The sequence below is a fragment of the Juglans microcarpa x Juglans regia genome, chromosome 5D (assembly GCF_004785595.1).
Source record: "Juglans microcarpa x Juglans regia isolate MS1-56 chromosome 5D, Jm3101_v1.0, whole genome shotgun sequence".
Taxonomy (NCBI): domain Eukaryota; kingdom Viridiplantae; phylum Streptophyta; class Magnoliopsida; order Fagales; family Juglandaceae; genus Juglans; species Juglans microcarpa x Juglans regia.
In genome coordinates this window covers 5,102,496-5,116,479 of record NC_054602.1, presented here as the reverse complement: position 1 = coordinate 5,116,479, position 13,984 = coordinate 5,102,496, and the positions used below count along the sequence as shown (strand labels likewise).

Genomic DNA, 13,984 nt, shown 5'->3' with positions numbered 1-13,984 from the left:
TTTCTTAAACTCTGTTAGCTACTAATGATACTATTTGCATTGTAAATATGTTGGGATTTTCATATTTTTAGTTTTGTCTGCTTCGAAGAATAGACAATGCATGATCATATTCAGAATGACCATTTTATTTTATTTTATTTTATTTTATTTTATTTGTTTCACCCTTGAATTCCTATCTAGAAAATTCTTGCTATCTTTTATTATAAAAGCAAGGTCCTTAATGCTTTGCCTTCACAGTTCACACAACAACTTGCACATGGCTTCTCCCTTGGCTTCCTCCTTCCCCCTTGGAAGCACCAGCATGGTGTCTGCCACCACGACCATTCGCACCCCCTCTTTCTCTCCCTGTTTTCCTAGAAATACACAAGTTTCTAAAGTCGGAAAGCAATACCACCATCTTACTACTAGAGTGGCATGCAGAGCTACAAATGGTGACCAACACAATATTAATAATGGACAAAATCCTCAAGGGAAGTTCGATAGAAGAGATGTACTCCTCGGCCTCGGAGGCATGTATGGTGCTGCCAATCTCTGCAATGACCCGTTTGCGTTGGCAGATCCGATATCCGCGCCGGACTTGACAAAGTGTAGCGAGGCAGACCTTCCAGAAGGCGCACTACCAGTCAATTGCTGCCCACCGGCATCCAAGAAGATCAAAGACTTTGTTTTACCTAGCCAAAACTCTCCCTTACGTGTTAGGCCTGCCGCTCATTTGGTTGATAAGGATTACATAGCCAAATATAACAAAGCCATTGAGCTCATGAAGTCCCTCCCAGCTGATGACCCGCGTAGTTTCACCCAACAAGCTAATGTCCACTGCGCCTACTGCGACGGGGCTTACACACAAGTCGGTTTTCCAGACTTGGACCTCCAAGTTCACGATTGTTGGCTCTTCTTTCCATTCCATCGCTACTACGTGTACTTCTACGAGAAAATATTGGGCAAGTTGATTGGCGATCCCACCTTTGCCTTGCCATTCTGGAACTGGGACTCCCCTCCTGGCATGCAATTGCCATCCTTGTATGCTATCTCCAACTCAGCACTCTATGACGCTCTGCGCAACGCCAACCACCAGCCACCGACCCTACTTGATCTTGACTACAGCGGTACCGACGAGTCATCGACAAAAACAGATCAATTCTCTAGCAACCTCAAAATCATGTACCGGCAGATGGTCGGCGCCAAGAACCCTACGCTATTTTTCGGCAGCCCTTATCGGGCTGGGGATGATCCTGACCCAGGTGCTGGCTCAATCGAGACCACTCCCCACAATAATGTCCACCTATGGACCGGTGACGACACCCAACCTAATATCGAGGACATGGGGAACTTCTACTCGGCCGGTAGAGATCCAATCTTTTTCGCTCACCATTCCAATGTGGACCGAATGTGGACCATATGGAAAACATTAGGAGGGAAACGAAAAGATATCACAGACCCAGATTGGTTGAACTCCACATTTTTCTTCTATGATGAAAATGCAGATCCTGTTCGTGTTAAGGTTAAGGACTGCCTTGATAACACTAAGCTGAGATATGTTTATCAAGATGTGGAGATTCCATGGGCAAAGACCAAGCCGACACCTCGTAAATCTAAGGTTAAGAAAGTGGCGAAAGTCTTTCCAGTCGGACATGGTGGTGTAGCACAAGCGGCTGAAACACCGAGCGTTAAGTTTCCGATTGTTTTGGACAAGGTGATAAGTACTGTTGTCGCTAGGCCCAAGAAATCGAGGAGCAAGAAAGAAAAGGACGAGGAGGAAGAAGTTTTAGTGATTGAGGGCATTGAGGTTGAGAGAGATATTCCAGTGAAGTTTGATGTTTTTATCAACGACGAGGATGACGCACCAACCGGGCCTGGAAACACGGAGTTCGCAGGAAGCTTTGTCAGCGTGCCGCAGCAGAAGCAGGGGAAGAAGAAGAAAACTTACCTGAGGATAGGAATCTCTGACTTGTTGGAAGACTTGGGAGCTGAAGATGATGACAGCGTGGTGGTGACTTTGGTACCCCGGTTCGGGAAAGGGCAGGCCACCATTGGTGGGATCAAGATCGTGCTTATTGGTTGAACTCAATTAGAAATTGTTTGCGGTGGTCCTTGCATTATTGGTCAATATTATGGGAAAATTACTTAAATAATTTAATGTTTGGGTCGAACCTTTTCATATTTTTGCATTTTCTTTTTGCTTTTTCTTCGTTCTTCCTAAGCTGGTTGTGATCAAATGAATAAAACAAGCAAGCTGGTGCTATAATATATGTATTGAGTAAGGAATAAAAACGAGTTTTTACATTTGGAACGATTTTCTTAAATATCGATACCATCATCTAACGAAATGAATACATTTACCTAATTATATATCTAGATCTGCAGGTGTTATGTTTAACCAAGTGATTGTAATTCACTCATTCGGTCAACTGAGAGCACCGGCATCGGTCTCATAAAAAGCATCGGTCTCATAAAAAGTGAGATTTCATCCAAATTTGATAATTCGGGATTAAAATGCTGACGTTCGATTCGGTATATCATTTTGAGTTATCTCGACTCACTATTTATTTTCTATTTTTATTATTTTATTATAATATATATTTTTTATATTTCTTATAATTCGAGCAATGACTCTTAATATTAATAATTTAAATACTAAATTAAATTATTAATGTATATATAATTAGTGTAATTATAAAATATAAACAAAAATTAAAAATATTAGTATTAAAAATAATATTATATTATTATTTTGATGAACCTAATAATTAATTTAATGTGAAATGTAAAGTCATGGATATAAAAGTTTTGAATTTATATAAAAAATATATTTTTTATCTAATTTTAAAGATGAATTTATGAAATCGAGTTTTGCTACACAATTTTTATCACATTCTATACTTTATATTGTTTTAAATTTTTAAATTTGTAATATTTTTTAAATATTTTTTTGAGTTTTTTTTTTAAATTATTTCAAATTTTTTATTTATTATTCATATAATAAATATTAATATACAATATGAAATGTTAAGAAACTGTGAAGATTTATTCTTATGAAAGCAATAATGCACTGGTACTGGAATGGTATGGTACAACGAATTAATGTACATAGAGATAGGCAAACTACCTTACAGTGTAGGTATTGAATTAGTCAAATATTTTTTTATTTTATAAATTTAATAAATATCATTCATATTTATTTTATATTAAATTAATTAAATTATTTTTATTTAAATTATAAGCTATAATAAATCTATTTTTCTTGTTAAATATGAAAAAAATTATAACAAATTTAAAAATATTTTTTGAGATTATTATATTATAGATATGAGATTTTTATTTATATGAAATTTTATCATCTATATACATATGAGAGTATTATATTATAGATTGTTAGATTGTGAAAATGAAAATGAATATAATTATTAGAAATTATTAAAAATTATAAAAATAATTTATAAATTAATAAAAATAATAAAAATAAAAATATTTTATTATTATAAAGAGTGTAATAATTAATCTAATATAAATTTTAAATTTTGAATAATTATTAATCTAATATAAATTTTGAATTTTGAATTATTACTTACAAATAAAAAAATTACATATTAATTAAAATTTAAATAATAGATGGCCAATCCATAATGCTCTAAGGAAATCTCAAGCAGCCTTATCTAAAATCTCTGACTTCTGATATTTTGGATATCTGCTATTTTCTATCAGATTCGGATGTGATAGCTCCCATTCGATGGCACATCCAGCAAACTAATAAAGTAGAATATAAATGTACGGCTGGTTAGTGGTTACCTTTCCGTCCATACCTAACCTTTTTTGACTTTTAGGCTTAATTTGTTTTGCAAAAAGTTTTTTTTTGCCCAGTTAGTTTCACCGTTTGGCCGCTAGTTAATTTTTTTTTATTTAATGATAAAAAAAATAATTTTAAGTATGTTAGTGTATTTTTTTATATTTTTAAAAAAATAATTAAGATAAAATTTATTATTAAAAAAAATATTTTTAATATTATTATTATTTTAAGATTTGAAAAAATTAAATTGATTATTTTATTATGTAAATATTTGAAAAAATTATAATAATAAAATAAGATGTATTTATAAATGTTATTGCTAAAAATAGTTAGCTTTTATCTTCAATTAAGAGTAACAATATATCCAATTATAGATTGTGTAAATATAATGCACTATTTTTTAAAAAAGTAAAATATATTATTAAAAAATTAATATTTTCATGTGAATCTTATATTTATTTATTTATTTATTTTAAATGAGTGCATTCGCTTATTTTTTTATGATTGTAAATATCATTTCTCTTATATTAATAGAGAAATTATGCTCTCTATCTTCTTTTTTTTTTTTTTTTTTTTTTTGGTTTATATATATATATATATATATACATATATCGGATGTAAAATAATATGAGTATATCTTCAAAAAAGGGTTCTACTATACAACTATCTACTGTTCACGTAATCTTTGCACTTCAACCGCATGGAATTTTTTTTTTTAATAAAAGAAAACGTGCGTTTTCTCCGGAATGTGTATTTCAATTCCCCCTCCCCCGCACCCCGCGTTTTTCTTCACGTCTCTGAAATCCTCCCCCCTCCTTACCCGCATTCTCGTTCTCTCATCCCCTCCACGCCCTCAGCTCATGTCCTTTCGCCGACCTCACCCTCTTCCCGTTCCGTGTGGCTGCATTACTCCGAAACTGTGTAAGAAATATTCTCCTCTAGGTTCACCATTTCCGTACAGTTTCTCCAACTTCATCATTTCCACACAGCTTCAGTCCTTTGCTAGTATTGTATTGTAGCTGCCGAGAGCCACCGTATGTCATCTTACAGGGGTAAGAAATTAAAAAAAATGGTTTTTATTTTTCTCTTTTCGTTTCATCTCTACATTTCTAGCATTACTCACTTTGTGTGTTTATGCATTTATGGATCTGCAATTTGATATTTGTTTGATTTGTATTTTGTGATTTTTTTTATTGTTGATGTTGTATCTATGCCACTGTGAAAACCATGCTAGTTGTGTCTGTTTCATGTTGCTTTTTAGATTCTGATTCGAATAAGTTTGCTTGCTTTAAAAGTTCAAATCTAATTGATTAAACTTTTCTCCGTAGGCAAACTCCGTATGTGGATGTTATTGTTCCTAACCAAAATTCCTTTTCTTTTTAACCCTTTAGGTATTGGAACTTTGCTTCACCATCTACTTCCATTGTTTGCATTGCTTTCCAGCAAGATATGCCTTTGTCGTAGTCTAGGGACCTTTTTTTTCTTTTCTTTTTTTCTTTTAATTTTAGGAGAGGGGGGTAGCAAACAAAGTGTTTTTACCTTAAGAAGTTTACAACATGGACTATTTTGGACAAACATGGAATAGTGCCTTTGAATGAGCAGAAGTGAAGTTCTCGACTTCGAAGTGATGTGGGGGAAAAGGGCCTAGGCATGCTGAGGACTTTATGCTATGCATATGCATATTCATAAGCAAGTCTATTATGTATGTTACTAAAAAATGTACTGCAAGGTTTTAAACCAATATTATGATTCTCCCTACAAGTGTATTTTTTGTTTGAAGTGAAAAGGCCCATATCTAGAGTCTCCACTACTCATTTAAAGTTTGTAGAATTAGCAACATATTCTTATTGACATTTAATTTGGGTTTGTGGAATTAGCGACCGACCCAAGTTTGATTGTACAACTATGTGATTATTATGTTAGATACACTTGCAGTTTTTAAGTCACATGTGCACCTTTGTTGTAATGTCTCAAGAATAATTTTTTTCCTATTTCTGTTCTTATACTGCAGTGATCTTGGTAATTCAAATTTATCTGGACATTTGGTGTCTGAACTTGGGAAGCTAGAGCATCTACAGTATGTATGTTTTTCTTTTTCTTGACAGTATGCTCACTTGATTTATTGTTAGTTCTGAAATGATCACATATTTGATAGACTTTGGAAGCATACAACATCCACATTTGAATAGACATTGCCAGTCCAAAATTAAAGCCAACTCCCTCCAAAAATATTGCCAACTCCAAAGATCAATAAAAAAAATATTGCCAATGCCAAATATCACTCCAAAAATCATGCCAACTGCCATGCAGAACGTTGAACTTAATATCCATATAAGCTGTCATAATTAGACTTCATATATAATATATCACACATGTTAGGATCCGATCATTATATTTACATTTAACACTAACATGATACATTTACATTTAGAACCAACCAAAAACTATTACAAGAGATACAATCCAATATAGACACAACAATATACGTACAACCCTATTATCTACTATCCTTCTTTAAAGTTCGTCCTCTTGCTTCTTCAGTATTTTCTCTCTCTATTAGTTTGTCCTTTTCTTTTTGAGCTTCATACTCACGTAGTAATAAAGCATCCTCCCTCTTCCGAATTTCATTTTCTCTTGTTAGGTTTTTCTCATAAACTACTGATTGAGGTGAATAATTTTCAATAGTTAATTTTCTTATGAGCTCTAAAGTGAGGGCCACATTGGATTCAAAGTGGTTTCTGCCTTTCTTGTGGACCATGTGTAATGGTAGCCTCTGAAAACCTGATTTAAATAGATAAATCAAGTACCATAGATACGTGTATGAAGTCCTAATGAATGGATGTTGTGCCACTCCCACCTTAATTGCATCAGAAACCAAATGGACTCTGATTATGGTTCCCTGTTCAGAAGCAGTTGCTATGTACATCCTATTGGAACATAGGACAATTGCAGCCAGAGGTGCACGATGAGCATCTTTCTGAAATTCAATTTGATTAAGAATATAAATGAAATGAACTAGATAGTGCATAAGGAAAAAATTTTGTTTCAAATTTAATAACAAGCAAATAAATGCACAAAAGCCAGAAAATAGCATTAAAATGCTAATAACAAATCTGGGTGCATCTATTGTTCACCTCAATTTGACATAATTTGTTTTTTTTCAAACCAAGTAAAAATTTATCTAAAAGCAGTTAAGATGCATGTTAAAATGCTAACAAACAACAACAGTTAAAATGCTAACCACAAATTCCTTGTATTGCATTATGAGAATCAAAGCATAAGACCAAAAACTATCTAAAGTCTCGATTCCTACTAAAAGTTTCTGTCTTTCAAAACAAAACAAGGCATGCTACTTGAGTCAATTCCCAAAACGATTATATGATCATACCCATCACCTCATTCTCTAGATAAACCTAAGTCGACTTAAAAGTTATCGAAATTTAAAGATCTAACCCCAAATTCCTGATTTCAACAGGCTTTGGTTTGGTATCCCATCTAAACTCCACAACTGACAAAATATATAAGTATAGATCCAACCTTACTTCCATTCCTACTTTAGCATACAAAAAAAAAAAAAAAACTAAATAAGCCAAAAAATTAAGTGATATAGAACTGAACAACAAAAATATCAAGAAAATTTAGGTAAAATATGGACGAAGTTTCCTGCTTTACCAATATAAAGATTAAGCAATATAAAATAGCATACCAAAAAAAACTAAAAAAGCCAAAAATTTTTAGTGATATAGAACTAAACAACAAAAATATTAGAAAAATTCAGGTAAAATATGAATGAAGTTTCCTGCTTTCGCAATATAAAGATTAAGCAATATAGAATGTTATAGCAAAGTAATATTTCAACGATGTCCATGTATCTCCAGACTACTTTAATTTAGTGGAACATGGATTTGATAAGTAAAAAATGAAAAAATGTAATGATTTTCTTCTAGAATACTCAATTATTACATTACATTAGATGTGGACATGAATTTTGATGAATTCTTTCTAAACAAAATAATAACATGAGAAAATAAAGAGAAAAATGTTTTCCATTTTTAGTAAGTGTATAAACAACACTATGATATTGACATGCAGTATTAATTATCCCTATTTTGTGGGCAAGAGGACACATTTATTAGTAATTGCTACCATAGAAAAATGTTTTCCATTTTTAGTAAGTGTAAAATAGCATTGTGATATTGATATGCAGTATTAATTATCCTTGTTTTGTGGGCAAGAGGACACATTTATTAGTAATTACTACCATAGAAAAATGTTTTCCATTTTTAGTAAGTGTAAAAATAGCATTGTGATATTGACATGCAGTATTAATTATCCTTGTTTTGTGGGCAAGAGGACACATTTATTAGTAATTACCACCAGATTCATGATTTTTCTGAAAGCTATGGAACTTTTGACAGCAACCAGGGATAAGAACAGTCGCAAGAGGATCTCATGTAACCAGAGCAAGTAGCAATGCACAACAAGAAAGGAATATTGCAAACAATCTAAATGATCAGTTTTTTTTTTCCCTGAGACTGGATGCTGCTGTAAATATTTTAACAACTATGTTATGAACAACACAATTTAACAAAATAGACCAAGGTATTGTATATTCTGTACTAGAAAATTGCAGAGAGTGAAAAGAAGGCAAGGAGTGTTTTCAAAACCCTTGTGTTTGAGTTCTTTGGATCTTGCATGAACTATATGATTGTGGGCGAGTCAAATTTCTTAGGTTATTAATTTGTTTAAAACATACTTGGCCTGCCTTACTGATAAAATTATAGACTATCACAGTACCTTTTGGTTTGATTTATAAGTTTTTTTTTGTTTTCAATCTCTGTATTAAGATATTGCTTTTGCATGTTCAATCTCATGATACTGCTACTAGTCTTTTGCCATTTGAAATTTATATTCTATTGCACAAAATTATGAATGGAATGCACTAGTAAGAATGTTTGCAAAGATGAAATGTCCTTGCCTTAATTTTCTTTTGGCAATAGTGGAATCATTGAAATAATTATCAGTAAGTTGATGACTAGTAACTAAAAGGAAAATTGTGTCACATATGCAGCCGAGCTCATCTCCATACTAGCATAAGTACGATGAGATCATGAGACAATTGTTTTAAATAGCCAAGAAGAGGCATATAATTTACTAAAATACCAATTAATACAGACATAAGATTTAGCTACAACTAACAAAACATATGTGGCATAAAATATTTTGGCAAATTGCTAACTGTTTACTAAGCAATTATTTTACATTCAACACTTAACATAGTTCATAACAGAGAGCTTTTACAAAAACAAAATGTAATTTACAAGGGATGTAACCTAATTTCTAAAGGGTTTTTTATTTGGAGTACAAAAATACTAGGGTTTTCAATCAGTTTTTACTTTTGTGCATTGTACTATAGAAATGATACATGGCCATTAACAATGGAATTCAGATGCAGAGCATAAAAAAAATCCTCAATTTAATGTGTAAACATGTGCAACTGAGAAGTGAGTCCCATTAAAGTGTCTAAAAAAAATGCAGAAACTTTGAGAGAGAGAGAGAGAGAGAGACGCAACATTGACACAAAGGTAGACATTTAAAACGAATTGGAAAAAAGATTACCTTTGACGGAGATTTCTTCAACGAAAGGGGGTGAGGGGGTGAGGGAGATGGGTCTTCAAAGGTTGTGGTGAATCGGTCCCTGTGTCTCCAAAAAAAATGTAGAAACTCTGAGAGAGAGACGCAACATTGACACAAAGGTAGACATTTAAAACGAATTGAAAAAAAAAATACATTTGAAAAAGATTTCTTCTACTGAAGGGGGGTGGGGGAGATGAGTCTTCAAAGGTTATGGTGAATCGGTCTAGCAGCTTGGGGCTGAAAGGGGAGAGAAAAGGGTGAGAGAGAGAGAAGGGCTTCGAGTTAGATGTTTCGAGGAGAGGCTGTTGAATTTTTCTAGGGTTCGGGAGATTTTGGGGTTAGGGCATCGGGGTGAGAAAGAAGGCTTGAGAGAGAACTGTCTGAGGTTCAAGAGGGAGATGAGGGAGATGCGTTGCGTCGAATGAGATGTCTGAGGGATAAGAGGGAGAGTGAAACAGCTCGGGAGGGAAAGTGAAGCAGTTCGGGAGGGATGTTTGATAAACCGTGACGTGGGCAAGAATTGGGTTCGACTATGTTAAGAGTGTGGCATGCGGTTAGAAAACCGGAGGTTGAGTAGCTTTTAGCAAAAAAAATAGTTGTGTTACATATCCTAAGTCTAATATCTTGCATACATTTTATTATTTTAAAATTACGAAGTAATTGTTTTACATGGATTGACCGATTTTGAAGAAATATAAACTACGGCAACTTTTCCAGTACGAGAATTTGATGAGTGTCTTGAAAAAATGATGCTACAGGCACGGACCACTGGCAATGCTAGCACTGTTCAGTACTAACGTTGTCTCAACATTGACTTTTTATAATTACTAATTACCACTAGAGGAGCAACGTGCGAAGCACTTGCACGTTAGCGATGAAATGATTATTTTTAAAAAATAATATATTTTTTATTAAAAAAAATTAATTTCAATCAATAATGTAATATATAGGAAAAAAATGTAAATTCTAATAAATATTTTTTGATAATGATAGTTAAGCGCGTGCTTGCATAAATTAAAAGATAAAAACATTAGTTCAAAGACAAATAAGTTAAAATAGGCCATAGGTTGATATAAGTTTGGGGAAATTGAAATTACAGTTTTTTTCCTAACAGGAGCAAATATGATGCAGATGTTTTCATGCACAATTTTTTTTTTTTTTTAACATAAATCTGTGAGACATTCTAAATTATCAGATTAAGTATTCACAGAAAATTTAAACTTCAGGAGCTCCACTTCTGATGGTTCAACTGTGTAGATCTTTTTGCTCTCTAAGAGAATGGATGGAACTTAGAAGCTCTACTGCAAAACAACATATACATTAACAAGAAAAAGTTTTCAGAGAAAAAGGGTCCTGCAAAATCAACACTCAAAAAGGAAATAAATCTCAGTGAGACAAACAAGAATTCACACAAATTCAAAACAACTAAAAACTGTAAAATATATCTATTAGAGAGATCAGCTATGATGAACAAAAACAACCATATGATCACAATTTATAGAACAGATTAACGAAATGGGGTCTTATCAAATAACAATTTTGATATGAGAGTCAGTTTTTGCACGCTATATTAGATTTTGATATAGCATTAAAAATTTCTTAAAAATTTTCATATGATCACAAAATTTCTTAAAAATTTTCATATGATCACAATTTTGATATAGCATTAAAAATTTCTTTCCTTGTTTTTTTGCACTCTATATTAGATCAGATAGGATGTGTTGAGAAAAAAAAGGGCTTCAACATAGGACTTCTCGAGTTGATATTCACATACCATACAAGAGAACATGAACAAGCCCCCTTCAGTGAGACCTGGCTTAACATGTACATAAGTTCCTTTCAAAATCCAATACACAGCCTAAATTTCTTGTGGCAACCACTCCAACAAAAAGATTCTAATACAGACCAAAGCTTGTATTGATTATAAATTCTATCATAGTCCGTGCTAAAATTAAATGCATGTCCAATATAGCATATATGTTCTAAAGATATCAGTAATAACTTACTTATCAAAACAGAATTTAGTACTAATATTACGATGGAAGAAAAACATTACTTCCATACTGTGGGAATTTATATAATCTATATTGACATGATAAATAACCTTGGGCTTTGTTAATTTGATCCATCTTTGCAGCTTCAGATTGTAAGATTACAAAACTCTTCTTTCCATCAGCAACATTGATGTTGGCTTGTCTTTCTCCTGTAAATTATAAAGAGACGTTAAGGCTAGCTACTTGAGTATTGAAAAGTGGTACACTAAGACACTTGGCATACCAAACTGACTTTATTACCTTCAGAGTCAAGAACTTGAGCTCTCTTTTTGCGTTCTGCTTCTGCTTGCATCTCCATAGCTACCCTCACTCCACGAGGAGGAGATATATCCCTTGAGATGAAGGATGAGAGATCATTTACAAATAATCCAAGAAAACATGGCATAAGAAAGTCTGATACAAGAACAAAAGCCAAAAGTGACTTACTTATTTCATAACGGAGGCACTGTAGACCCCAATCTTTTGCAGCCACATTGATAGACTCCTGCAACAGTTGCGCCATTACAAAAATCTATTACTCCTTTCTCTAAAGTAATCCGTGAATTTTTTTGACAAGTAAAATAAATTTTATTAATACCAAAAGAGGAATAGGCATAGCCCAAGTTCATAGGACAGATACAAGAGAAAACATCTAAGATTAATTCACGAAATTGTAAGAGTAATATCGAAACTCTAAAGAACCAGGCCAAATCTAATTCAAGCTGATTCGATATAGTAATATGATAAAACGGTTAGAGAGTACCACAACCTCTAAAACAGTAGGGAAGAAGCAAACTGAAGGGGGAAAACGACCATACTGTTGAATCGCATGTTCTAGCTTTCAATATTTTATCTCATCCCTTTGGAACTTAAAAGGTTCCCTGCCAGTAGCATCATATAGTCGCTTCCAATCAATCTGATCGCAACTCAAATCATCACATAAAGTCAAAATAATGTTGACAAACTATGTGGATACCAGGCATATCCATGGTTATTAAAATCTGAATTCAGATTCTAACATTTAATAGTTCTACGAACCTACTGCTTACCAAAAAACGTTCTATGAACCTAGAAATTTAAAATGATGAAATCCACTTTTAAAATCTTTTAGGATTCAAATCTCTTATTAAAATCCCAATCTTTTAAGATGAGGATCAACACCCTTTAAGTGTTTGTTCTTTCATATTTAGAATACTGAGATAGATCTAGATAGAGATACTTCTAAGGTGGAGTATCCTTACACAGTTGCACACATTTGGAGCTCTAGGTCCTGTTTGAAATGGAAAGAAGGTTACATAATAGGTTTACCATAATGATTGAATAGAAAATAACAATCAAGCAGTAACTTTCACATGGTTTACTACAACATTGCATACCTATCTCGAGATCATGCCAAGGGTGTGCAGCAGCAGATCTCCTGGTCATGGATGAAAGTACAATGTGAAGGAGATTAAGCAAAAAGTACAGAGTTAGATAGAGAAAGGTACAGAGAAATAGGTATCACAGGCGAGCCAGATGGTTGAGAAGTGGCCCCAACCGAGCTTGCTTTGGATGATGTAGCGGCCGTTCTTGAAGGCGTCGCCGATTCAGACCGCGTGGTACCCTCCCTTCTTGTAGTCCTCCGTCCCTTCGTCCTCCGATGTGTAGTCGTTGCTCTCCTTCCCATCCTCCGAAGAACAACACTGATGCTACTGTTTCTCATCGATCTCCATCCCCTCCTCTCGATCCGCTTTCAAAATTTGCAATCTTTCATCAAATCACTATGGTTTAGGGGCTTGCGATGTTGAGGCTTTTGAGTTCTGGGTTAGAATTCTGTGACGAGAGCGAGAGTGATTGGGAGGGAATGAAAAGACTAAAAGCCATGTACGTGAACATGTCTGCAAACGGAGGAGAAATGAGGAAGAAAAGAAAATAAGAGAGAGAAAGAGATAAGACAAAAGAAGAGGAAAGAGACGATGCAAACGAAAGAGATTAAGGTTGCGTTTGGATGTTGAAGTGAGTTGAGTTGAGTTGAGTTTAGATGATAAATATTGTTAGAATATTATTTTTTTAATATTATTATTATTTTAAATTTTGAAAAAGTTGAATTGTTTATTATATTTTGTGTTGAAATTTGAAAAAATTGTAATAATGAGTTGAGAGGTGTTTAGTAACCAAACACACCCTAAGACGAAAGAGAAAAAAATTGAAAGAGAGAGGGGAAAAAAAAAAGAGATCAAGGGTTGGTTTGTAAACACAATTTATCTCAATTTATTATCATAACTTTTTTCAATTTTAACACAAAATATAATAAATAATTTAACTTTTTCAAATTCCAAAACAATAATAATAATAAATAATATTCTAATAATATTTTATCAACTCAACTCAACTCACTTCAACATCCAAACGGGTACCAAAAGTACCTCAAATACTTTCACTATTATTCTTTACTTTATTATTACTTTTCACTTACTTTTTATTATTCATTACTTTTTCACTACTATTTACAAACATTCTCAACATTTTCCAGGTATTCTCACTACCCAAA

At 33.2% G+C, this 13,984-nt stretch overlaps 1 protein-coding gene across 1 annotated transcript; it reads left to right on the top strand.

Moving 5' to 3' along the window:
• The first annotated feature begins 186 nt into the window (after positions 1 to 186).
• Positions 187 to 2,163, top strand: LOC121266304 (polyphenol oxidase, chloroplastic-like). The gene has a single exon (XM_041170087.1). The coding sequence runs from the start codon at positions 221 to 223 to the stop codon at positions 2,060 to 2,062; it is 1,842 nt and encodes a 613-aa protein (XP_041026021.1). The 5' UTR covers positions 187 to 220; the 3' UTR covers positions 2,063 to 2,163.
• Positions 2,164 to 13,984: the final 11,821 nt, after the last annotated feature.

Coding starts and splice junctions, on each gene's coding strand:
- LOC121266304 (XM_041170087.1), top strand. CDS start 221: ATGCTTTGCCTTCACAGTTCACACAACAACTTGCACATGGCTTCTCCC.